General features: G+C 46.4%; 1 protein-coding gene across 2 annotated transcripts in view; it reads left to right on the top strand.

Moving 5' to 3' along the window:
* Positions 1–20,187: 20,187 nt before the first annotated feature.
* The window catches only part of CRY2 (cryptochrome circadian regulator 2), a 190,919-nt gene continuing 184,354 nt past the window's right edge, over positions 20,188–26,752 (top strand). Inside the window, exon 1 of one of the 2 annotated variants that reach the window (XM_069623255.1) lies at positions 20,188–20,617. In XM_069623255.1, the coding sequence (XP_069479356.1) occupies positions 20,439–20,617 (179 nt within the window). In that variant the 5' untranslated portion in view covers positions 20,188–20,438. The remainder of the gene's footprint in view (positions 20,618–26,752) is intronic. The other variant, XM_069623256.1, reaches the window with a different exon arrangement.

Below are 26,752 nucleotides of genomic sequence, written 5' to 3'. Positions count from 1 at the left end.
CCATTCGGACCCCTTTAGGTGTCAGGATGAATCCAAGAAACTCAACCTCGGTGGTATGGAAAACGCATTTTTCCAGCTTTGCAAACAGTTTGTGCTGGCACAATTTCTCAAGGACGGCCCTGACATGTTTTCTGTGATCAGATTCCCAAGAGGAGTACACCAGAATGTCATCGATATACACGACAACACAGACATCGATGAGTTCCCGAAGGACATCGTTCATGAAGAATTGGAAGGCAGCAGGCGCGTTGCACAACCCGAAAGGCATCACCTGGTATTCGAATAGTCCATATTTTGTACGGAAGGCCGTTTTCCATTCGTCGCCCTCTTTTACTCGTACCAGATGATAAGCCCCCCGGAGATCTAACTTGGTGTATATGCAAGCGTCCTTCACCTGGTCAAGGAGTTCAGGGATCAAAGGCAGAGGGTAACGATTTTTAACAGTTATCTGGTTCAATGCGCGGTAATCGATACAAGTTCTAAGGTCGCCTTCTTTTTTTGGCACGAAGAACAAAGCCGAGGATGCCAGAGACTTTGACGGGCGAATGAAACCATTGGCTAGGTATTGATCTAAATATTGTCTCAAATGCAGATTCTCCGGCTCAGTAAGGGCATAAATCCTGCTACAAGGGGGTTGTGCACCGGGCACCAGATCGATTTGGCAATCGTACGATCTGTGAGGAGGTAACATGTTTGCCTGTTCCTTTTGGAAGACGTCCTGAAAGTCTTGGTATTCCGGAGGTAGTTGCATGGAGACAGAGGATACTGATGCTAGACTGATCTTCAGATTTTCTGGGTAGCAGGTTCGTGCACACTCCGGAAAGGTTATTCTCTTCGCTTGCCAATCAATTCGAGGATTATGTGTCTCTAACCAAGGGATTCCGAGAATAACCTGAAACTGTGGAGCCTTGATTACATCAAACACAACTGCCTCCCGATGGCCGTCCGGACCTACAAGTGTCACCTCAGCTGTGGAATGTGTTACCGGTCCCGAGGCAATTTCGGTTCCATCAACTGTGGTGATGACATCTTTGCTGGTTTTAGGACGCAGGGGAAGGTTAATCCTGGAGACCAATTCACGATCCACGTAGTTTCCTATAGCCCCACTATCGATGTATGCCTTTATTGCATGCAAACGCTTAGGCTGTTCCGGATCTACGAGGACCATTGGCACAGTGAAATGCGAGGTCTGAGAGTTCGTTTTCAAGCTCGGCAAGCGGACCCCTACGCTTGTCGGGCGGGGTCGTTTCCCGATACAGAGGTTTCATGGATTTTATCAGCGGCTCCTACCACCTTCCTGGGCGGCCTTGTCGGGCAATCTCGTAGAAAGTGTCCAGAGGATCCACAATAAAGACATAAGTGCATCTGCCGTCTTCTTTCACGTTCCTTTTGCGTTAAAGGTCCTTTAACTCCTCCGATTTGCATTGGCTCAGCGGCTTCAGTCCCCTTGAGGTTAGCGTGGGTCTTGACTAACACCCGGGTCTCAAACTTGGACCGATCTGCTTTTCTGTTTTGCAGTCTGTGATCCAATTGGACCACTAAGTCTATATATTCTGAGCATTCTTGGGGCGGATTTACAACTTGGGCCAGGACATCTTTAAGTTCTCCGCGTAGACCTCGATAAAATAACGTGATTCTTTTATCCTCTGGCCACCCAGTTTCCACAATTAGTCTATTAAAGGTTGCAATGTAGGAAAGGAGGTCTTGATTGCCCTGTCGCAGAGATAGAAGTTCGTCATCTAGAGCCTGCCCCTGGGAGTGACGAGCAAATAACCTTTCCATGCTTGCTTGAAATCCTTGAAAATCACAAAGAATCGGGTCATCTTGAGTTACCAGTGGAACTGACCAATCGGCAGCACTGCCGCTGAGATATGACAATACAAAGGCTACCTTGGTCTGGTCATTAGGGAAGGCCCCAGGTCTGCACAGGAAATGCAAACGACACTGACTCATGAATACGCCGAATCGTTTGGGGTCCCCAGCAAAGCGTTCGGGTGGGGTCAGCGGCATTTTTCCAGGTAGATTAATCTGCACCGGGTTACTGGAAAGCACAGGAGCGGGGTTCCCTCCGGAACCGGGTAAAGGAGTTTGTCCAGCTTGACCTTGCAAAAGCTGTCCAGCCAGGTCATCAGATCTTTCCTTTGTTACAATCACTTCCCTCCTGAGAGCATTAGTCTCTTGACGAGCGGCGTGTACTTCGGCCCGTAATTCCCCCAGTAGTTGGGCCAACTGGTCAGTCTTGGAAGTTTCCATAGCGCCTGGGTGGGAATTTGTAGAAAGTCCTCGCGTTCGGTAACGCTCACCTGGCTCCCACGGAGGCGCTGGTCTGGTCTGGGTTGCTGTGGCCTCTTCAAGCGTGATGCGCAGAATCCGGACCACTGATTGAACAGGACCCCCAAATCTTGCTTGTCTGGCCCGTAGGAATATCCTTCTGCAGATGAGAAAGGGGATTAACTGTCTGCTGAATAGTGTGCTTGCTCCCTCCTTTCCCCCTTCGTTCTTCTCTGATTCCTCCAAAACCCCCGGTTAAGCTCACCTTATGGTTTGGAAGGATGAACTCTCCAACCTGCTTTTGGTGCAGGGGCGCGCGTTCGTCCAGTGACTTCACTGGTTTTCAGAATGGCGCTGGCGCATCCACTTGACTTTTCTGAGCGATACGCCGTAAGTATGAGATGCAAAAGTTCAAGTGTGAGCCTCCTTTTATGTTGTCTTTTCTGTCCTTTATTTCAGGTGCAGAACAAAGGCGATGCGTTGAGGGGTTAAATTGCCGGTGGTAAAATCAGGTGAGTTAGTGATGAGGGCGACCCCTCTAAATGTCTTTATAATTCCCCAGTAATGTCTTTTGTCCTTTCCCCATAGGTGCCGGGGTGCGGTACCTGCCAAAGATGCGGCGCCGACCCGAGATGTGGAATGGTTCACCAAGAAAAGCTGGTAAGTAATATGGCTGAAAATTCGGCTTTCCTCTTGTGTTCCCTTGCTCACCTTTTGTCTCTTCTTCTCTCCCCTAGGTGCAGAGATGTGGCGACCGGTGCTGAGAGCCGCGATGGAGCCGGGCGGCGTCTCGGGAACAGGTGAGTGAAGCGCGGCGCTGCAGCGAGCAATGCGGTGCTTTTAAATGGAAGTCTTCCTTCAGGAATGCTGGCGTGAAGATTCCGGATGCAGGTAAGAAGGTTGAATAAGTTCTTGGTTTTCACATTTCTCTTCTCTTATTCCCTTACAGGTGTTCCAGGTTCGAGGCGGGCGTGGCTGAAGTCCAGGTGCAGGAGCAGACACGGTGAGCGTTCAGCTGCTGGGATGCAGAACAACGCGAAGTACGTGTGGCTGTCCGGGCGTGGCTTAAATAGCTTTGGAAGAAGTTCCAGGTGAGTATTCTTCCACAGCCCCACCCAAGTAACAAAATAGTTCCTTCAGAAAAATAGTCCCTCCTAAGCCTCATTTGGCTTGGTTCTTCATGCAGCATGGTCTGCATCAGGTGAGTGTGCAGCATGGTCTGCTTCAGGTAAGTGCACCAAACACTTCCCCTTATGAGCCTGGCGCCTATGGCGCCAGGACTGATGCCCAACATGAGCCTGGCGCCAACGGCGCCAGGACAGAGTCCACAGAGCCCCTATAAAGGGCCGCTGGGCTTTTACCCGGGGGCGTGATGCCTGCTCCCGGGGGTGCTGGGCCTGGCCTGGTGCTCCGGGGGTAGGCATCATGACATCAGAGTGCTGATTTGGACCAGAGGCTTCAGGTGGGAAAGGCAGCCCTCATGGACCAGGAAAATCACCTCATCCCCTCTGAAGTCACAAGTCACATCTTCCTTACCATAAGGGCAAGAAGTGTACACCAGAAAGTTCCCCCCATGCCGGGTGAAAATCCTGTCTGGTGTTGGATTGTCCTCACTGTCACTGTCAAAACAGTCCTTGGGGATCGGTCTTAACAGTTCATTTCCTAAATCAACCGCCATTCCAATGATGGTGCCTGCGGCTAGAGTAATAGTCTGTAAGTCGCTGTTATCCACCTCTATTGGAATGGTGTCATGTTCTATGTTGACTAATGGTGTTGGGTTTACCCCTAACCCTTGCTGTTGGAGAGAAGCATTTAGATGAATAGAAGCATCAGGGTTTTTCAATTTTTGTCCTCTTTTAACTTTCACTTCCAGGGAGAATTGTCGGGTCCTTTCTGGGATGATGACTTCCTCTTTAATCTGAATTTCAATTGCATAAGGTAGCAATTGAGCTGACCTAAATGCTTTTTCTTGATCATCAAAGCCCATGGGATTATCTGCTAATCGGGACCAAGCTTTGAAGTTTATTAGGTCCAAACTAATGGCGAAGCGATTGAGAATGTCACTGCCTAAGTAAAAGATGGCAGTGACGTCTCGCACGACCCAACAATTATGGACTATGCTCTTGTTGCCAATGGAGATTTTCAGCATACACCTGCTTGGCAGGAGATGTTTGGAATTGGGTGTTTCCAGATCCATTTCCCATTTGTCTATCAGTTTGAATGTGGAAATGGCTGGATCTTTTGGGAGTTGGCGGAACATGGCTTCGCTGATGAAGCTCTTACCATTGTTCACACACACTCGGGCGAGAACAGAGTCCTTCCCATCATTTAACTGAACAGGGATGAACAACTGCTCTCCAATTTGCTGAATATCAGCCAGGCTCTGAGCTGATTTCACATCTTTCTGGACTATAGGAGTGGGAGTGTCTGATTGTGGATTGGTAAAGAATTTCAGAGTGTTTCCTTCCAGTGTGGAATACCACCTTAAACTGGAAGGAAGGTTGATTTTCAGAAAACGAGAGGACCCCGCACCACCAGTCTGTTGTCCTACTGCTATTACTGTCACGTTTGGAATTTGGTTGTTCTGGAAGTGAAATTCTACTTGGTCAGATTTTTGTTCAACCATGTGGCAGGTGCCATTTAAACTAACATGGTTGACACTCTGTTTTAATTTAATGGTCGGCTAGTCTGGGTTCCAGAGGACCTTGTTTACACAATCTATTAGGGGTGACAACCTTCTCAGGAGGTCGTTCCCTAGTAAACAAGGCGTGCCCTCTGGAGTCACTACTATGACCGGGTGTTTCACCTTGTGTCGCCCAATTTTGATGTCCAAATCTGCAGTCCCCTCGACAGGAATTTCCTTCCCGTCAAAGTTCTGCAGTTGTCCAGGAAGAGAGGTGAGAGGAATACGGTAATTCTCCCCCCTTCCTGCATTTAGTTCATCAAAGGCCCTTTTGGACTGAAGGGTAGCTTGGGATCCAGTGTCCACCAGTGCCAAATTTGTACCCTGCCCCTGTACTTGTACCGGGGCATAGTATCTTCCCTCCTTCTTCTCAAGGGGGCACAGATAATGCACATTTTTGGACAACTGGTGGGCTAATTTTCTGGTTTTGGACATGGCCAGAGAAGAGATTTGGGCAGAATTCTGTGGAGAGCCTTGGGAATCTAAAAGAAAAAGTTGGCAACTGGAGATCAGAGCCATTGTGGGTTCCCCTGGTTCCGGTTCTGGGCCGCCCCCCCCCCCCTTTTTGGAGGCAGTCACCAGGATGGGTTTGAACCAGGGGATTCCGGTTTTGTGGGTTCTGGGATGAGATGATGGGCGGCGGTAGCTCAGTCTCCATATCTCCCCAGTCTGGATTGGAATCCCTTGGGACCCATTTTTCTTTGGGAGGAGTTCCCCCATCTCTAAAGGAGAAGATCCTTTTCCCAGGATCCTCTGAGGATCCCTCTCCCTCAAATTGGAAGATCTGTACCTCCTCCACAAACTGGGCCTGTTTGGGTACTTTGTTTCTCCTACCCCCCCTCTGCTCCTTTGGAGGAAGACTTTCAGGGGCAGGAGATTTTGTTTCTGGTTCCTGGGTTTCCAGGGGCTGTTTACAAGTGAGGAAGGAAGCTTCCTCCAAGGCTTTACACCCCCCTTCCCTTTGTGCCTCCTCCCTGGGAACTGGTGGGATATCGGGGTGCTGCTCCCGTCATTGTTCTGGAGCACCAGGTCCAGAGTTTGGGGAGTTCTGTGCCGGCATGCCCATCTGAGGGTTCTGTTGCGCCCTCAGCATGTGACCTAGATCCCGTGCCATGTTTTGGACCTGGCGCTCAAGTTGTGAAACCCGCTCAGGCTGATACGGGGTTCTGTTTTCCCCCCTGGGCTGATCCCGGGAAGGGTAGCTATCCCTTCTCTGGTAATACCCCGGGTTGGGAAGATTTGGGTACCCCTCCATCCTTGGCCTCCCCTCTCCCGGATTAGGTTGTCTGGGCTCAGGGAATTTGGGAAAGAAGGATGGATGATTTTGGGGCTGGAAGTTGGGTGGATACCTGGGGAAAAAATTCTGCCCAGGGTTTGGTGAATTTCTGCCCTCCTGGGGGAAGTTAGGAGGGAAATTCACTGGGTTAGGTGCTTGGCCGGATCCCCCCCCCTTGGGCTGGAGGAGTCCACACATAACCTAGGATGGGTCGGTTTCCCTTGTAGCGGGGACTTACATAATCAGGGGAGCGAGGGACCCCATTTGTGGGACTACCTCCTTGACTCCCTGTCTGTGACTGGCCCGAGGGCCTTCTGGTGTTAGAGTTATTTGGTGCAGGCAGGTTTTTAGGCCCCCCATCTCCAAATCTAAAATGGGGGCAACCTTTACCTCTGCCACCTTGGCAGCAGCAGGGGTGCTGTTGGTTTTGGGGTTTTTCTGCGCATTATTTTTATTTTCTATGGGCTTCTGCACCTCATAGATCTGGGTAGCCTGTCAATGACCCAGTATAGTGACCTCTTCTTGTGAAAATCTCTCACTAGCTGGGTCATGATGTATTTGGGCAAGGCATGGAAAAAAGTATTGACAAACTCTTTGCTGTCTGTGTGCACCCTTTTGGTGGTCTGCGCAAAGGCACGCTTCAATTCTTGCACGAATTCTTGTGGGGCCTGATCCTCCCCACATTGCAAATTGTAGGCTGCCTTGCGAGCCTCTTGGGGATTTCTATGAACAGAAAAATGTTTCAAGATGGCCACCTATATGCGGACCATCTTGAATGGTTTTGGTCCTCCAGCCCTGCAAAGAAACTGGAGTATTCTGGGGAGAATGTCCATTTGACGTACTGGATGCAGCTACTGCTGTCCTTCAAATGGAAAGTCTCCATCATTTGCTCATAGAGCTCCAAGTGTTCCCAGACAGAATACTTGGCGTTCTTATGATAAGGCGTGATGACACTCCTTATTGCCTTTATTTGTTTCAATGGGTCCTTATTAGCGTTTCCTGATTGGCCCTGGAGCACTGGGCCAGTCTTTGCTGCAGGAGGGTTACCTCCGGAGTCCCATCCCTACTGGCCTGCTCCTGTCTTGGCAGAGCCTCCTCCACCCTCCTGGTGTGCTCTAGCAAGTCCTGGTGTTCTTTTTGGAGGTCCCCCAGTCCCTGGTGGGCCAGGTGATTTTCTTCCATTTTTCTTTTTAAGTGGCAGACTTCCTGGCCTAAGGTGTCCCTTTCCTGACTAAGAGTCTGCATCTGTACCGTCAGGTCGTCCCTTTGCCTTTGGAAGGCACCAGCTTTCTGGCGCTCCTGATCAAACTCTGCCTGGGTATCCAGGTCTTTCAGGATCAGTTTATTGCTCTCCTCTTTCTCTCTGTCTAGTTGGATTTGCAGGGTGGCTACCTGCTCTGTGCATGCCCTGTTGAAATTGATCTGTTGCTCCAGCTTTTTCTGGCTCTGCAGTAGGGAGTCCAAACTGTCTTGGCGTTCCTTCTGCAAGGCCAGAATTCTGGTATCCTGATCAGCCTTCTCCTGTTGCAGTCTATCCATGTCCTCTTTTATTTTAATGATATACTGCCTACTATCATTTTCTGACTCCTGGCTCCCCTGCAGCCTCTGCTCAGAAGAGACCAGGTCAGATTGGACCTTCTCTAACGCCATCTGTCGCCTATTTGCCAGATCTTGGCTTTCAGTACATTTATCCTGCATGTCTCCCATATATAGGTACAGGTATGCCGCTATACTGGCAATCTTATTGTGTTCATCTTTGGCTTTAGGAGCCATATATAATTCACTCAGGGCCACATGTAATGGACCCTGATCTCTCCATATGTCTGACCGTGTTTCAGTGACCTGTTGCGCGATGGCCTGCAACCAGACCGTTTGGTCCTGGTGAGTCCACTCACCTCTCACAAATAGCTTATGTAAGAGGTGCTCCCTCGCTATTTTCATGTCTACCAAGGTCGTCATTCTAGAGATTGATCTCTGTCCTGACTTACAGAAGTTTGTATTTTATTTTTGCAAAACAGACCGTTTCCTTAGAGCGTTCCTTTGAGGAGTGCTTTACAGCGTAACACAGCGTGGTGATCCGACCGGATGTATGTCTCCTGTCAGTTAGCACACTGTATTAATCTGCACAAGTGATAAATCTAACCCAGAATATCCCGGCTCGAGCCCCCACTTTGTAAGAAGATTCAATTCAACACTACAGCTAAGTCAATGCCTAGTCTGGGATACTGAATGGAAACCCTTATTGATATATCTTTATGTCCAGTTCATGAGTTCTGGATGACTACCCCTATATAACACCCCTCTCTTGGAACCCCCCTGACCCCACTGAGCCAAGAAGTAGTTCTGTTTTGCAAGTTTAAACGGTTTATTTGAGAATGTAAACAATAAATATATATCACACTTTATAATAAATTAATAATTAATATCACACTTCAGAACATGAGCAGTTAACAACAATGGGTAATGTTCTACTAATAAACTGATTTGATTACCCAGGAGTAGTATAAAGGATGAGGTAGCACGCTTGGGAATAGGAACAGAACAATAAGGTGGTAGAGAATGCTTTCTCTAGTTTCAGATGGATGCAATGTTGAATGAAAATGCAATACAGAAAATACTCAATATGATTTCAACAAAACAATGTAATCACTTTTCTCTGGCAATCCACTCCCCCCCTTATGCAATGTAAGGAAATGAAGAGGAGAGCACACAGTTCTTAGAAATGCAATCAAATGTAATTCAGTTCACCCCAGCAAGCTTAGCCTACGGAAGTTTGAAACACAGGCCCAAAATGCTTTTATATGTGCTGGCAATGAAGTGAGGAATATGCTGAAAATGGTTTTAATTCCCTTTAGGAGGTTCAGGGTGAGTGAAATATACTTGGGATGAGTTCAGGCTCACTTTAGCAAGGATCTAGAGATGGTGATTAAGAGGCACATGAATTTTTAGCAAGGAAAGAGATGACTGCTGATGGTTACACGTGGCTGGATTTTTAACCAAATCGCAAATTACGGTAAAATTCGCAAGTGCGTGAATCGTGATTACGGCAAAAGTATAAGGAGTAGCAAGTCGGTTCTAAGCTTGTTGAGAAGCTGGGATTCTAAGCTTTCAGAGGAAAGTTAAACCAAGTTCCTAGCCCAGACGGTTCCAGAGATACGGACGATTAAATAAAGGTAGTTTTTCGGATTTGAAATTTTAAAAGTTCAAAGCGACAGGTTACAGCTTGCAGCTAGAAAAATGACAGGTGACAGTTCTACTTAGGTTAAATAGATTGAATTATATTATATTAAACTAAGGGATATGTTCTGAGTTTTGCTGAGTACTCACAAGAGATTTTGGACAGGAAGGCGACCTTGTCACGGATCCGGTCACTGCGCACAGCACTTCACAGCGATCTGGTCTCCGGTTCCGAGTACAGCTCTGCTTTCTGTGTCACTGGCACTGCTCCTGGATCTTGGGTTCTGCTGGTCTGGTCTAGCACCGGTCTGCACGGCTCCTAGTCCCGCTTTCTCCGGACACAGCAATGTTCTAGGCAGGGAATTCAAACAGCTCGCCCGGCTGTTGATAGTCTGCAAATGATTTTTGGGCCTGCTGACCAATACTTTTGCTTGCAGTGGGCCTTCTTGGTTCAAAGTTCTGTAGTCTCTGTTTAGCTTGGAAGTCTAAGTGTAGGATCTCTGGATGTGAAGTCGTCGGTCAGCATGCTCCGCAGCAAATGGAATTGAATGTCTCTACCTGTCCCAGCAGTCTCTTTTTATGTGTTTTGAAAGTGGGTGGAGAGGCTAGCTTTCTAGGCCCAACCCCTTCAGAGTTCTGATAGGTTGGAGAATTCTTTGCGTTCTCACTGGAGAACAGGATTGTGTGTCAGAATGATGTCATTTAATGGCTTGCAGAAAGGACACTCCCCTGTCAAATTACACACAAATCTATATTTGACCTAAAGACATATTTCATAGATACACAGTGGTTTGAAATTACATGCACCCATCACGGATCACATGAGGTATACTCTGTTCAAACTCTGATGTTTCTAAGAGCTCGCATTCAGAACTGGCAACATTTTGCGTTTTTTAACTGGTTTTGCAACATTGGTTTTTCATTAAAAATTATACACATATACACGGCCTGTCCATACATACTCCAGTAAATTCCCATGTCTCTAGCTTAAACACAGAGTCTGTGGTGTCAATAAATAGCGGGGTTTTGCCGCAGAACATCACACAAATTCCCAACGCGCCTTAAAACGTGCACCGAAAAATCACAAGAATTATGGTATCATTTAAATAATTTTGACAAGTCCGCACTGTGAGTTATACATCTTTCATAGAATCATATTCTGGCCAACAGGGGTGTGTCTTTTCAGGTCACATGGTATAGAAACCAGTTTATCCAGTTTCTGCCAAGCTCAGAGACCCTGCCCCTCCCAGCTTCTGCCAAGAGGAAGCTATTTTACGATTCCCCCAATAAACCATCTGCCTGGGTCCTGGAAGGCCCATTGTTCAAGAGGAAGCCATTTATGACCTCCCCCCAATAAACCCTCTGCCTGGGTCCTTTGTTTAGTCTCTAGCAGTCCCTTGGTAATTCAATCAGAGAGGGGTAACCTCCCCTCAGAATGCAGCCAGGCCTGGGAACTGCTCTGGATCCAGTTTCACTCCAATTGGGGGGAAGTTGTCAGGCAGAATCCAGTTCCTTAAGCCAGGCCCCAGCTAATGTCACTTTTAGTTACCCAGTTTTCTGCATTCAAATAAAACTAACAATGTTTACACATGCAGCTAGAATGCTGATTCTAAGTTCAAAACTATGACATTCTAACAGTTACAAACTATGTGACACTCAAAAGTAGGTCACTCAGTTAATTTAAACATTTCGATTTTGGTGGTTTTAATCCAGTTTCAGTTAGGCTGCTGACATGCATAGCTCAGCCAGTTTTGTTATGAACATTGTTTTGGGCTCTTCATCTTCCCAGATTTAGTATGCACACATACTTCATTCTGCCAGATGTCCGCTGGTGTTCAGTGAGATTTTTGGGTGTGTTGCAATGTTTGAAAATAGGCATTTTGAGCTGGCATTCAGAGAAACCAAAGGTAATTTTAAAGTGCGGTTTTTCCTTTGGCACACATTTCACTCATGGCACCCCGGCCCATCCTGCTTGCACTGGTGGGTGGCAAGTTAGGCAACCATTTTGGTGTGCGCACAAACTGCGTGGTTCTCCTGGATTCTGGCGCACATGTGGGCTTTTTGGCCATCTTGGATTTTCTAAGCCCACAGCACCAAATGTTGCAGCATGATAGCTCAAACGTGGGTCAGGACACCCAACACTTAAGCAAGGCCCTTTTTGCCTTATTGGCCTTTTTGGTTCGGGTAACCGTAGTCCATTCATCCTCCGACTCAGAAGCACTGCTCCCAGAGGTACCCGTCTGATCTTCCAGGTTTTCCTGGATTCTGCGAGCCTGGGAATGGCTGGCAGAATGTGGGAACCTGGTCTCCTGTGTCCTGTGACGCTCAGAGGAGTCTTCAGATCCCTCCTTGCTGCCAGGATTTGATGGGTACCCCCCCCCCACTGACCTAACTGGGCAGAGGTTTTCAGGATACCCTTAGTGGGCCTACTCTCCTGGGGTTCCCCACTAAATTGCACTGTGCTTGGGTACCCATACCCGGATGCCCGCCCCTCCATTCCTGGGTGGTACTGGCCTATGAGCCCCATACTTTTAGCTGGATAGTAATCTGCCATCCCTGTGGCCCCGTGCTCATGTGCGCCAGGGAACATGGGGGTGGCAGAGTCCAGGGACTGGGAGAGGTGAAGGCCTCTGGTACTAGGGCTCCTGAGGTTATGCTCAGGCGTTTCCCTTTCCCAGCGAACTTCATCTCTATCAGCCCCTGCTCCCTTTTGCAATGCAAGAGCCTGGGCTTTCAGCTCCTCAACCAAGGCCTTACTCGACTCTATCAATCTCTCCTGCATGGCTACCTGTTGCTGTGGCCTATCATTGTGCTGGCAGAGAGCCTCATTCTCTCTCTGTGCCTCCTGATTGGTCCTGGAGTACTGGGCCAGTCTTTGCTGCAGGAGGGTTACCTCCTGCGTCCCATCCCTACTGGCCTGCTCCTTTCTTGCCAGAGCCTCTTCCATCCTCCTGGTGTGCTCTAACAGGTTCTGATGCTCTTTTTGGAGGTCACCCAGCCCCTGGAGGGCCAAGTGATTTTCTTCAGTTTTTCTTTTTAAATGGCAGACTTCCTGGCCTAAGGTGTCCCTTTCCTGACTAAGAGTCTGCATCTGTGCCGCCAGGTCGTCCCTTTGCCTTTGAAGGGCACCAGCTTTCTGGCGCTCCTGATCAAACACTGCCTGGGTATCCAGGTCTTTCAGGATCAGTATATTGCTCTCTGCCTTTTCCCTATCTAGGTGGCTTTGCAGGGTGACTACCTGCTCAGCACAGGCCCTATTGAAATCTAATTGTTGCTCCAGCTTTTTCTGTCTCTGCAGTAGGGAGTCCAAACCTTCTTGGTACTCCTTCTGCAAGGCCAGTAATCTGGTATCCTGGTCAGACTTTTCCTGTTGCAGGATACACATGTCCTCTTTGATTTTAATGAGATACATTCTACTCTCATTTTCTGACTCCTGGCTTCTGTGCATCCTCTGCTCAGAAGAGACCAGGTCAGATTGGGCCTTCTCTAACGCGATCTGTTGCCTATTTGCCAGATCTTAGCCTTAAGCACATTTGACCTGCATGGCTCCCATATATAGATACAAATATGCCGCTATCCTAACCATCTTGTCGTGTTCATCTTTAGCTTTAGGAGCCATGTATAGTTCACTCAGGACTACATGTAAGGGACCCTGATCTCTCCAGATATCTAACCCAGTTGCAGTGACCTGTCGTGTAATTGCCTGCAACCACGCATCCTGGCCCTGTTCAGTCCATTCACCTCTCACAAATAGCTTATGTAAGAAGTGCTCTCTGGCTATTTTGATGTCTACCAGTGTCGTCATTCTGGAATTTGAGTTCCTTCCTGACTTACAGAAGTTTGTATTTTATTTTGCGAAACAGACCGTTTCCTTAGAGCGTTCCTTTGAGGGGTGCTTTCACAGTGAAAAACAGCATGGCAATCTAACCGGATATGTGTATCCAGTCAGTTGACACACTGTATTAGGCTGCACAAGTGGTAAATCTAATCCAGAATATCCCGGACGAGCCCCCACTCTGTAAGTGACTCCGATCAAGCAATCCCACTAAGTCAGTGCCTTGTCTGGGATGCCCAAGGGAAGCCCTTATTTATGTATTTTTATGGCAAGTTATAATCTGGATGATGAACCCTTGTATAACACCCCTCTCTTAGAATCCCCCTTGACCCCACTGAGCCAAGAAGTAGGCTTGTTTTGCAAATTTAAAAGGTTTATTTGAAAAATTAAAAAAAAAATATATATATATATATATCACACTTCGATAAATAAATTGATAATGGATAGTACACTTGTGAATATGAGCAGTAATCAGCAAGAGGTAATCCTACAGTAGCACAGTTCTTGGTTACTTATGAATAGGAACAGAAGAATAAGGTGGGAAAGAATGCTTTATATGGTTCAAGGAAACGCAATGGTGAATGAAATGCAGTACAGAAAATAACTTGATATGGCTTCAACAAAAGACAATGTAATCACTTTTCCTTGACAATTCCCTCCCCCCCTTTATGCAATATAAGGAGATGGAAAGAAGAGCACACAGTTCTCAGTAATGCAATCAAATACAATACGAAATTCAGTTCCCCCCCAGCAAGCTTAGAGGAAAACAGGTAGAAGTTTGAAACACAGGCCCAAAATGCTTTGAATGTGAGGACAATGAAGTGAGAAATGTGCTAAAAATGCTTTTAATTCCCTCTAGAGGGTTCAGGGTGGGTGATATCTAGTTTATATTAGTTCAGGCTCACTTTACCAATGCTCTATGAGTAACTAGCAGGTTAAAACGAATTTTAGCAAAGGAAAGCAAGGACCTGCTGATTTTTACACGTGGCTGAAATTGTGCAAAATGTCAAATCACTGCAAATGTTATCGCGTGCGTCAAGCGTAATTACGGGGGCCCTATAAGCACGTTCGTTGGAAAGCCTAGAATCTTAGCTTTAAGATGACAGTTAAAACTCGCTCCTAGCACAAACGGTTCCGGAGATACGGCCGATTTAGTCAAGGTAGTTTTTCGGATTTGAAATTTTAAAGCTCAGAATGACAGATGACAGTTTTCAGTTTTAAAGATGACAGAATGACACGATTCGAGGAGGCAGTTCTAATAGGCTAAAATAGCTTGGATTAGATTATTTTAAACTAAGAGATTGGTTTTGGCACAGTGAGTACTCACACTATATTTTTTAAATAAGCCGTCAAGGTCTGGTCAGGTTGGACGGGACTTCTGGCGGGTGGTTCTGAAGTCCCGGCTATCTGGGTCAGCTCTGCTCTCTGGGTCTGTCAAGCACCGGTTCTGCTCACAACGGTCTGGTTTGTGGCTCTCTCTGGTTCCGGATACAGCACTGCTTTCTGGATACTGCTACAGGTTCTTGCAAAAGTTATTGGCAAAAAATTCAAACAGCTCGCCCGGCTGTTGAATAGTTTGGTTGGTTTTGAGGCCTGCTGAAGAGGATTCAGCTTGTGGATTCAGGCCTCTCTGCTACAAATTCTGGAGTTAATTTCTGCTCTCTGGACATTGATGGATTTGAAGTCTGGATCTCTGGATGTGAAGTCTGAAGTCTCCCGGCAAAGCGTCCCGCAAGAAAGTGGAAAGTGAATGTCCCCACCTGTCCTGCACTGTCTGCTTTTATGTGTTTAGAAAGTGGGTGTGTGCGTGGCATAACGGAGCCTGCCCCTCTCTACTTGTCATTGGCCCAATTCTCCCCTCTCCCATGATTGGGGGAAGGAAATGGATTGTCATCATGATGAGGTCTGCTTATAGGGCAGAGGATCCTCCCCTGGTCAATTTGCCCACAAATCTATATTTGATTCAAATACATATTTCCCAGATACACAAGTGGTTGACATTACATGTACATATTACAGATTAATTAAGACAGGTCTCTGTTCAAGCCCCATGTTCCTGCGAGCTGGGATTCAGAAATGACAACATTTTGCGCTTTTTGGTCGGTTTACCAATATCGGACATTTACCAAAAATTACTAAAATGTGCGCAAGGAGTATGGACATTAATTGATGAAGTGTCAGATTTTTAACATGCAGACATTTGGAGTAAGACCATATTTTCCGCTAGCAACCCTCCAGAATACACCACAGGGTCCTAACACCTCTTTAAACGTGCACAGAAAAATCACAAGAATAATGATATTACTTATATAATTCTGACAAGTCTGTACTATGAATTATCCATCTTTTTTTTAAATTATGCTCTGGCCCAAAGGGGTGTGGTTTCCCCCAAGCACATGGTGGAGTTTCTGGTTTGTCCACTTCCCCCAAGCTCAGCTTGCTAGCAGAGGCACTGCCCCTCCCATTTCCTTCCAAGAGGAAGCAATTTTACGACCCCCCCAATATAACATTTGCCTGAGTCCAGGACAGGGCTTTGTTCAACTTCCTGCAGTCCCCAGGTGCTCCTCCCCTAACCCAATCAGAGAGGTGTCATCTCCTTTTGGCAGGGGCAGCAGGATGCAGCTAGGCCTGGGAAGAGTGGCTGAGCAGGTTTCTCCTGTCGGGAGTAGTTGTCAGGCAGAATTCAGCTAAATGTCACTTTAGTTCCCAGTTTTCTACATTCAAATCCAACTTACATGCAGCTATTTTTTATATATACATTAAATAATTACTTCCTTCAAGTCATTTCAGAATATAGTTTTACATTGTATCCACCTCTTAGCAAGTCTTTCCTTGGCCTGGTTTGGGTTAATTTGTTCAGTTTTACACAAAAGTCTGGTGGTTTTAAAACGCCGGCTTTCTGATAGTGGTGAGCACCAGTATTGCATCCATTTTGACATTAAGAAAATGAATTCCCCACAGTTCTGGGTTGCTTTTGGCAATCAGCATTGCCATTCCCAATGGTTTCAGGCTACTGTGTGTGTAGCCCAATGGTGGTTTTAGGCAGTTCCTCCTGTGCTCACAACATAGGCAAAAATGGGTGGCAGCCTATTCTTCATGTTTTCCCTGTGCACTCTCTGGGGAGTTCTGGCCATCATGATGTTTTCAATGCCAGTAATGCACAGTTTTATGGTAGGGCTTGGATGCATGGGTAAAAACATCCCACAGAGTACATCATAAGCCTACACTGTGACAGCTTCTGGAATCCATCTCATCCTTCTTTTGAAGGGGATACCAAATATAATAGTTAATATAGGGTTGTAATATTTGGTATCGCCTTGATGTTGAGGGGTAACATTTAACAAAGCACTGCTTGAACTATCCCTTGCATTGGGGAAGGAAGTACATCATAAGCCTACACTGTGACAGCTTCTGGAAGCCATCTCATCCTTTTTTTTAAGGGGATATTAAATATTACAGCTAATATAGTGTTGTAATATTTGGTGTTCCTTTGATTTTGAGGGGTAACATTTAACAACGTACTGCTTGAACTATCCCTTGCATTGGGGAGGGGTGCACATCATAAGCCGTCACTGTGACAGCTTCTGGAAGCCATCCCATCATTTTTTTGAAAGGGATACCAAATATAATGACTAATATAGGGTTGTAATATTTGGTATCCCCTTGATTTTGAGGGGTAACATTTAACAACGCACTGCTTGAACTATCCCTTGTATTGGGGAGGGGAACACATCATAAGCCTTCACTGTGACAGCTTCTGGAAGCCAACTCATCCTTTTTTTGAAGGGGATACCAATTATAATCGTTAAGATAGGGTTGTAATATTTGGTATCCCCTTGATGTTGAGGGGTAACATTTAACAAAGCACTGCTTGAACTATCCCTTGCATTGGGGAAGGGAGTACATCATAAGCTTACACTGTGACAGCTTCTGGAAGCCATCTCATCCTTTTTTTGAAGGGGATATTAAATATTACAGCTAATATAGTGTTGTAATATTTGGTGTCCCCTTGATTTTGAGGGGTAACATTTAACAACGCACTGCTTGAACTATCCCTTGCATTGGGGAGGGGTGCACATCATAAGCCGTCACTGTGACAGCTTCTGGAAGCCATCCCATCCTTTTTTTGAAGGGGATACCAAATATAATGGCTAATATAGTGTTGTAATATTTGGTATCCCCTTGATTTTGAGGAGTAACATTTAACAACGCACTCCTTGACCTATCCCTTAAATTGGGGAGGGGAGTACATAATTTCTGTGCACTGTGACTTTAGGCCAGCCCAACGGGTGCTCGGGGCACCAACACAAAATTTATGTGGCAGGGATCACCCTGATCTTCGTGGTTACTCAACAAGACCGCAGCTGCCGTGGGCTCCCGGACAAGCAGCTGCTCTGCGATCACACAGAGGGCCAGTGCCCTGGAGGCACCCTGTTACACATGCTGGTCTGGGGCACCCAGACCGCACCCAGACTAGCAGGGCCGCAGGCCTGTGATCATAAGGGGTAGGCCTCCAGGCCTTACACAGTGAGACACAGAGACAGAGTGCCATTACATTTAGTCTACCACCATGGTATTGCACATGCATGCGGAGGCTCCTTCTTCCAGACAGGTATGAGGCTGTTATGACACATCCTTAGAGGGTGAGAGAAAAATGGGGCGAGACCCTCTTTTTTGTGAGGAGGCCTGACTCTAGAGGGTGTAGAGAGGAATGTCAAGACAGGATTAGAGTCAAAAGCCTAGAACAAGGGTAGACTTTGACTCTAATCCTCTGTTGACATCCTTAGAGGGGCAATACATGTTCTTAAAAGGGAAACACCACAAATACTCCCACTATGCTATGAGATGTGCAATATATATTTGTCAGTCTCCTTTATTGTGTGATTTATCTGTGTTTCATGTCAACCCTGTAAAATGAAATATTATTTTATGTGTTTTACGTGCCTGCCATGATGACTGTGCCGCTACACAACACCCTCTACAGTGAAGCCATCTATCGGGTCAATTTCCTTAAGGAGGTAGTATTTCGGAATATTTTTTCAATTTCCAAGTGTAGTTTGTGTACCCATTTCCATCACTGTTGGCAGCTGTGATTTATTCAGCTACTAATAACCAAATAACCCACCAAGTGTTGGCAGCTGTGATTTTAAGCTACAAATAACCATATAACCAACTAAGTAACTCAATGCAGTTCAGCTGACTGATCAAGTAACAGTGGCGTACCGAGCCAGGGGTTAGGGGGGGCACGCTGCCACCCCACAGGCTCTTTTTAGAGCCTGACCGGGACTTTCGTCAGTGGGCCACCCTTCCCGTTCGGCACCTCAATGAGGGTGCCCAACGGGAAAGGTGTCCCGCTGGCAGGACAATGTGTGCTCAGTAATTCGTGCTCAGCACGGTAATTGTCCTGGCAGCAGGACACCTTACCCTTTCCGAAACCTCTGGCAGGACACTGTTCAAAGGAGCTCAGGGCAGCAGCAGAGGGACTCGCAAGTTTCTCTGTGTCAACAGAGCATTTCAATGTGAGCCATTAGGCACTATTGAGAGGCAGGGGGTACTATTAGCAGGGACTTTTGTCCCTTTAGAAATGTGCATCGCAGGGAGTGAACAGGTGTTAGAAGGTTGCATAATGCTGCAGGCTTTATGAAATAATGACTATGGCTTTACCCAAAGGGGATTTGTTAGGCTCACATTAATCTGCATGATGCCATTGTGACTTTGCATGCAGGGAGGGGAGAATAAAACCAAATCCATCCTCTTATTACTCAACATATTTCTATAATGATATATAGTGTACAGTTAATAATGAAAGGGAAGTTTGTTATGTAATGTGCTTTGCTTCCAAGGCATTGATATAAATAAAGTATTATTTAAGCACATGAAATGCAAAGGGAAACATTAATAAATATCTAAATAAACTAAAACTGTGAAGATGTGCTCAGTTGCTTAAATTGTCTCCATCCCGGTTTCACTATTAACCAAAGTGTGTGATCCTGGGCAGATCATGAAATCAGACGGTGTCTTATCTGCAGCTCTGTAAGTGATTCACTTCAAAGCTTATGTGTTAATATATGATGCTGTTATTTTTTTTTTTTTTAAAAGCCTGACTTGCTCCATATATAACAGTGCAATTTAGGTATTTTGCACCACAAAATTATTTGCCACTTGGCTTACTTTTGACAACTTATTCTAAAGTCGCTTGCATTCTGCCTCCAAGTATGAAAGACTGATGATGCTCCTTGCTATGTGCTTTCTGTGAAGTAATGTCTGTTGATGCAATCCATATACAAATTAGTTGATGTGCATGCATTTTGCCCCAGAGCGCCTGGACAGATCTCTAATAGATGAGTTTCCTGCATCTGTAATGATTCTGCCGTTTTATTTTGTTGTGTTAAAATGCAAGATGCCACTAGTAATGTTACTAAAAAAATAGATTGGGGGCAGGGGTGGGCGGTTTGTGGGCGCGAATGAGACAACCTGGAATTGCGTGCACTGCATTTGAGGGGAAAGTAGCAGGAGTTTCACCGTGGTTGCCCCCCAGCCTCTCGGGCAATGCTGAATACTCCCATGACTGGACAATATGGAACTCGGGCGTTATGCCGGTGTTGTGCAACATTTGCTACCCCATACCGAGGCTCGGAACTCTTCTACTTTGGTCTGCGATCTACGAAGACAGCCGAAGACAGGGGGTACCGGATCCGTATGGGATACGAAATATTACAGAACAGCGGTAATGGCAGAAAGCGTGCTTGTAGCTATGGGGACGGTGCACGTCATCCCTTGGAGAACATAACAACACATGGAAGCAACGTGACTTGGAATCCGTGAAGCCAATCAGCGTTTGGGCTTTTCCCCAACCTATGACACGGCTGTTCGCGTTTCTGTAGCTGTCAGATGTAACCAATCACAGGTAGAGAACGGCTGACGGGCTGCAGGCGTGGCACGAGTTTGTGAGTGGGAAGACCTGACAGCGAATCTGAACCTGTTGCGTCGATGGCGGATTGGGCGAAGGCCGTTCAGTAAAGAGTGAGCGGCTTGAGGACGCTGAGAGCGCTCCTTTAATGGACGAATAGCGGAGGCCTGAAGACAGAGCCGCGTCGCGTACCCTAGCAAAGAGAGGCTCGGATATTCAGGGGAGTTAGAGGCGAGCCGGTGACTAGGCAGTGGAGGCTTCTGAAGCCTCGGCCCCTGCAACCCCGATGCCTCCCCAGTGCCCTCCCCCTGCCGGCTCGGCTCTTCACTGGTTCCGGAAGGGACTGCGGCTGCACGATAATCCCGCTCTGCAGGCGGCTCTGCGTGGGACCCGGGCTCTGCGCTGCCTCTATATCCTGGATCCCTGGTTCGCCGCCTCGTCCGCTTTGGGCCTCAACAGGTGGAGGTGAGGGACATAATAAAGAACATGTCTTTATCATAGACATACATAAGTTGGTGTAATTTGCATTTTTAAAGGGTAACCATTCCATCATGATTCCTGCCATACCTCGGAGTAGGGTGTATGGATGTGTACTGGATGTGTACATGTGTTTTATGCATTGCACTATGCAAGTGGGAAATTCGACGATGGGTTGTGTGTCTGTATTATCACTTTGTCGAATTATGAGAATCGCTAGAAACGTACATGAATGGTTATTAACCTTTTAATAAAGTGGAAGTTCGATTGGATGTCAGCAACACTGGCTTAATCAACCTGCTTCTCGGTGAATTTAGTCAACACACTTGGCCCACGTTGACTCAGAAACCGGCCCACACTAGCCTGTCACAGGCCAGTCCTCCAGGCCTTGTTCTATTGCCCAACACGAGTGTGTTTAGCAAGCGCCGTGGAAGCTGTGTTTGGGAAACCGAGGTTATCTGAGGTTACATCCGAGGTTACTCACAGGTTCAAAAGAGTGAAAGGAATAATTCACTTGTGCTTTGCTACATTTTACTTGCAGCCAGAATTATTTCTACGTTCCCTCAATCCACTCCACAGGTTCCCGCCAAACCCTCTTCTTGTTGCTTAGTGGGAACATCGTCAGGCTTAGCAATGGATTTTCGCACGTTTGACGGCATGCTAGACGCTGTTGGAACCACATGTGCCCTTGACCCCCAGAAGCCCCTTTCACAGAGGGAATAATACAATGTGCTTGTTTGTATACAGCAACTCCACAGCTCTTCATCTGAGAGGGGTGGAAGGGAGAACCTTCTTCCCGGGACCTCTTTGTTCTGGGCCCTCTCTCACTGGGCTTTTTGACCTGTAACCCATTGTCGGGGTCCTTTCGCTCTGGTGCAACTCCTTGATTTCCCTTCTAATGTCCAACCTCGCCCATCCAAACCCCAATGCACCTCTCGCGTACCCCGATCCCCCCACCCTGTCCCCGCCTCCCCATCCATCCCTTGCTATGCTCTCTCCTATCCCCCTTAAGCACTTTGCAGTGGTGGAAACCAACGCCACATCACCTGGCCAACCCCAGCTGCAGGGCTCTTTTCATCCTGGCGGCACTCCAAAGTCTTCACCTCATCCTGATTTGGCAGGAGTTCCTCTAACAAAAGCGTGTTATCCCCGTGCCCGCAGATGCAGGAAGGAACATTATGTCCTTGGCTGGAACCGGGCGTGACGTGTCTCGTGCTTTCACGCATGCACCCATTCCACTGCTAGTGTTCACCTGCCTGCTGCAAGCCAAACCCGTGTTCTTTGACTCGCTTTGTGATTACGCCTCCTCCAAACCAGCCATCTAAGCACTTCAGTGGACAATCATTCCAACGCTGCATCGTGAATGCATACATGAACACATATATGCGTTATGTGACAACTCTTCGCGGATTGTTTTTGGTGTATTTCATTCGCTCTGTATCTAGAACTGCACCCTACATTATCGACGACTTTGTGCCTTAGCCAGCGTCAATATACAGCGAGGCATTTCGACCACACCACTCGTATCCTCAAGTCTATGGCATGTTTTTTTCTTTTAGTAAGCAAGAGCCATCTTATGACCCAATGAACTACCCAGAGAACCCCCCTAGCCCTCCAAGTGCTGCCTGCTCACCACTGAGTCCCAAGGACCGCGTTTGAAATGGTAGATGGACACAATGTTCTTATAATATTTCACGCTTGTCACCTCCATCAGAAGAATAGGCAGCTCATTCATTACAATGATGATTACATTATTTCATGAAAATACATAGCAAGGAAAACAGATTACGGCAATACGGTGCATGCAACGAAAGAGTCATGGAACATTTCCATAAACAAAAGAAGCCTAAAATGGCTGCTGAATGTGCAAGCTACCAAGCAGAGGCAGCGATCTCAGCCAAGCGCACGAGGATATGAAATATCAGACAACCCTAAAAACAAGCATTTGCAAAGCTAATAGCTTTGGCAGCTTTATACTGAACAGGGTTTCTAAACACGGGCACACAGATGGATGGCGATACATATATGTTTCATTTATCTCGGGAGGATAGCTCAGGGGCAGCAACGTGCTCGCCTTGGATCTCCGGGTTGCGCTTAGAAACCTCTGGGTATTAAGCGAGCTATAAATAACATATCATTTCGCTCATATCATATAGTTGCAACCAGTGGTGGAAATGGAAACAATTTGGTGGGGGATCCCACAAGGGCTGGGGGTGGGGGCAGAGTTTGGAGGAGCCCGAGGAGGTGGGGTTTAGAGAGGGCAGAGCTGGCAGTTGACCTCTGATCAAAGGAAATGGCCAAAATAATAGTTTAAAACGGAGCAATTTCTTTCATGCTGCTTCTTTTCCAAACTCCACACTATATATCAATTCCACTTTAAACAACTTCCATGGCACCGGTGCACACAAAATATGATATCATTACCACTTGAAAACGGCTATTTCGTTCCGTTACCGAGCCTGGGCAGGGCAGATGAGATGCGCCCACCTTCCCGTGCCAAAGGTCTTCTGCAAATCACACAGGGTCAAGAGGTCCACTACACATTCACTGGAGCCTGCACACATTCAAATCTGGCCTCTAAAAAATGCACCACATCAGATAATATATAACTTATCTGATGTGCTGCATTTTTTAGAGGCCAGATTTGAATGTGTGCTGGCTCCGTGTTTGTTCTTATTTGTATATAACCAAATAAGAACAAATACCAGAGAGACAAAGGAAACTGGTGTAAAGTTAAAATCAAAGCACCCGAGTGGAGAGAGTACAAAACAAGTAAAATGCTCTGTGCACAGTCCGCTTGCACCGTGGGGCAGATTAGACTGCCCTGTGCGAGCACTGTGCACAAAGAGTAAACTTCTCTGTGGGCACATTGCGCTTGCACAGGGCAGATTAGATCACTGAGTGACGAAGCCCCCACCTTCGCGGGCTCGGGATTGTAATCTACGTGGGCGCAGGCATGGCAAATTGCTGGCAGCTCCAACAGCAGCAGTAGCTGAGGTTGATGAAGAGGACGGGTGCTGAAGCAGATTGATGGCGATAGTGACTCCTCAGGATGGCTTGGGTGCCATCCTTAAGAAGGCCTTTGGCTGGTGTCCTGCTGTGTATATGTAGGGGGGCGGTACCAGAACAGCACTCAAGGCACCAATGTGCTGCTCCGCCCTCCTACTCCATACTGTAGCAGGCGCTTATTTTTTTTTCTTCATTTTTAAAAACAATCCAGTGCAAAGCGCTAATGGCATGGGTTGTTTGGGACTGACTCTGGCTGGATCCCAAGATCCGGCTACAAATCTGGTGCCATATCTCAGATCTGGCGAGAGCCGGCCCAATCACCACTGCTGGTTGCAACGGGATGATACAGAGAGGTTTCTTGTAGGATATTCCGTTCCCGCCCAGAGTATCTGCAGCATTGTGCATTGTGAAGGGCAGATCATCAACTCTTGTTGGGTTTGGATGAAATGTTTGAACTTACCCAAACTTGTGGTTTTCTAAGCAACATCATCATTCACAGAGGAGGGGACACGCTGGGCCTCTTTACGACCCAGGCGGTAAGTTACCGCCTGGGCTGTGACTTTACCACCATGGCGTAAACTACGTTTACGCCATGGTGGTTGGCGGACTTACCGCCCCATTCCGACCTTGGCGGGGCGGTAAGTCCCCAATCCCCATTTACCCTTCCCCATTCCCATTTTTGCCCCATAGGGCATAATGGGAGTGGGGAAGGCGTTAATTACGCCACCGTAAATTACGGTGGCATAATTAACTCCATGGTCCCTTAGCGCCATGGATTTTAACACCTGCTAAAAGCAGGTGTTAAATCCGCCATGGCGCTAAGGGACCTCGTACTCAGGCGGTAAGGGTCGGCGCTGTTAACGCCGTCGTAAAACCCTTACCGCCTGAGTCGTAATGAGGCCCGCTGTCTGTTATGGGTCATCCAAGATCACCTAGATTGACAGTGTTTTTACAAAGGAGAACCGTAGATGCGAAGAGAAGCCAACAAATATGAGTAAGGCCTTACTTATCCTAAGGATCTGTGAGTTGAAGGTTGATGGCGTGCTGGATAAACTGCATACTACGCGAAAGGTACACACATCAGTGTTGGGAAAAGAGAGCTACTGGCTTATTTAAATGGATTACAATGAAAAAATGCGAAGGTAGGCTTCACCTTTGTATAACAGATATTTTTTTAAATGTCATTAGTTATAGATAATGTACAGAGAGGACTGCAAAGAAAGTATTCCTGCACCAGGACAATAACACAGACGCAATGAACTACCTAGAGAACCTCCCCAAGTGCTGCCTGCACACCACTGAGTCTCAAGGACCGCTTTTGAAATGGTATATGCACACAATGTACTTATAATATTTCACGCTTGTCAAGAAAATAAAAAATAAAACGGAAGAATGGCAGCTTATTCATTACAGTGATGATTCAATTAGTTCATGAAAATACATAGCAAGGAAAACAGATTCAAGTCAGATCTAATGAGCCAATGCATTTTGTACAGTGTCCATCATCAGGGCTACATCTACAAAAACAAGGAAGAAAGCATCAATCAAAAATAAGGAGCACAGCAATACAAAAAGCTGTGTTATGCAATATCAATCCAACAAACATACCTGCATAATTTTCCACTGTAAATCTGAATCATCCATCTCGTGCCAAATGTAGAGAACATATATCCTGCACATGATGTGGGAAACATGTCTAGGTTAATGGCATGGTTAAATAAATAAACAGCCTCTAAACGGTAAAAATCCAAATATTGATACACGCAAATGTACCTCTAACACCAGTAAGTCCACTAGTGCAATTCTACTCGCAGGTTATGTGGAGCATGCTGCTCAGCACTGTCAAGGTATGGTTAGAAAAAAGAGAAAAAAAGGACAAATAAACCTAAAAATAAAAGTCAATAAAGAAAAAGTATCGTAGGAGTCATGGTCAGGAACCCGTTACCTGCCAAAGCCGTTAAAAAGTTCATGGACCTCCAGCCGGGGTACGATTGCAAAGGATTGTTTCTCTACTGTTTATAAGTGGAAAAATAAATGAAAGGAAGAAAAAAATGGCGCGCTTACGCACACTCGCACTGGGTGATGTTGTGACCTGTGCCATTGTACTCCGGTTAGAGGATTAGTGTTCCTGATACAGAGATCTATCTTCATTCTGGAGGTTATACAATGAAATCCCTGGGGCAGGCTCTGCCTTCCATTCTTCGAAGGCCCGTAATCGGGGGAAGAGACACACACAGATTCCTACAGTCTTGGGAGCATCCTTTGTTGGATTCAAGTAAGTTACCTTGTGTGAACTGGCGTAAAATAGATCTTAAGAAACAACTTCACCAATCACTCCAATATCCATGTAACGTGTCCCCAATTCTAGGTGCCAATGAAGTATATTTCACTCTTGTCTACTCTGTAAGAGTGCAATTTCCATCTGTCGGTGAAACAGACAAACTTCCAGGGTAGATCTGCAAAAAATGCACCCTTTACTTTAAAGTCCTTTGCAGCCTCAAAGGGCTGAGGACCATGCATTTTTCTGAGTATTGTAACACGTGGATGGTGATTAAACTGTAGCTCTTCTGAAACAAAGCCACAGTCTACAAATTCACACTATACACCATCTAAGCATTTCTTTATTTGCCAAAACCTTAACAGGCTGAGCTTAAGTTTTTGACAGCAGTCATCTGAATGACATTGCAACTCTTCCTTTAGAACATTCTTACTGGACATGCTACAACTAGGGTTTCACATCAATTTTCAACGCAGATGTCCTCCTATGGAATGCTCAGCTATGCCATTACCTATTTTCCATGAATCAAATTGGGATCCGAAAACCTTTGAGGTAGTAATGGAAGTTAATTTTAAATTTACAATGAAAGTTCACTTGACATAAGTACACATTGCAAAATAAGATGTTTTTTAGCAATTCCTAATAAAAAAATTGCAAGTATACATGTAGGTCCAATCTCGCCTTTACATGCTTCTACCAAAGTGTGGTTTTCTTCCTGCATTCTGCAGTTCATATCCTCTTTGTCCTTAGCTTTACTGTACACATTTCTCTGTATCTCGCACCGCTTCAATGGCTTTCTAGTATGCAGTGATTCCACTTTAACTTTTTATGTATTG

This window comes from Ambystoma mexicanum, chromosome 11, assembly GCF_040938575.1.
Source record: "Ambystoma mexicanum isolate Mex_15411 chromosome 11, UKY_AmexF1_1, whole genome shotgun sequence".
NCBI classification, from domain to species: Eukaryota; Metazoa; Chordata; class Amphibia; order Caudata; family Ambystomatidae; genus Ambystoma; species Ambystoma mexicanum.
The sequence above is the reverse complement of the archived record's forward strand: the minus strand, read 5'-3'. Positions and strand labels throughout refer to the sequence as shown.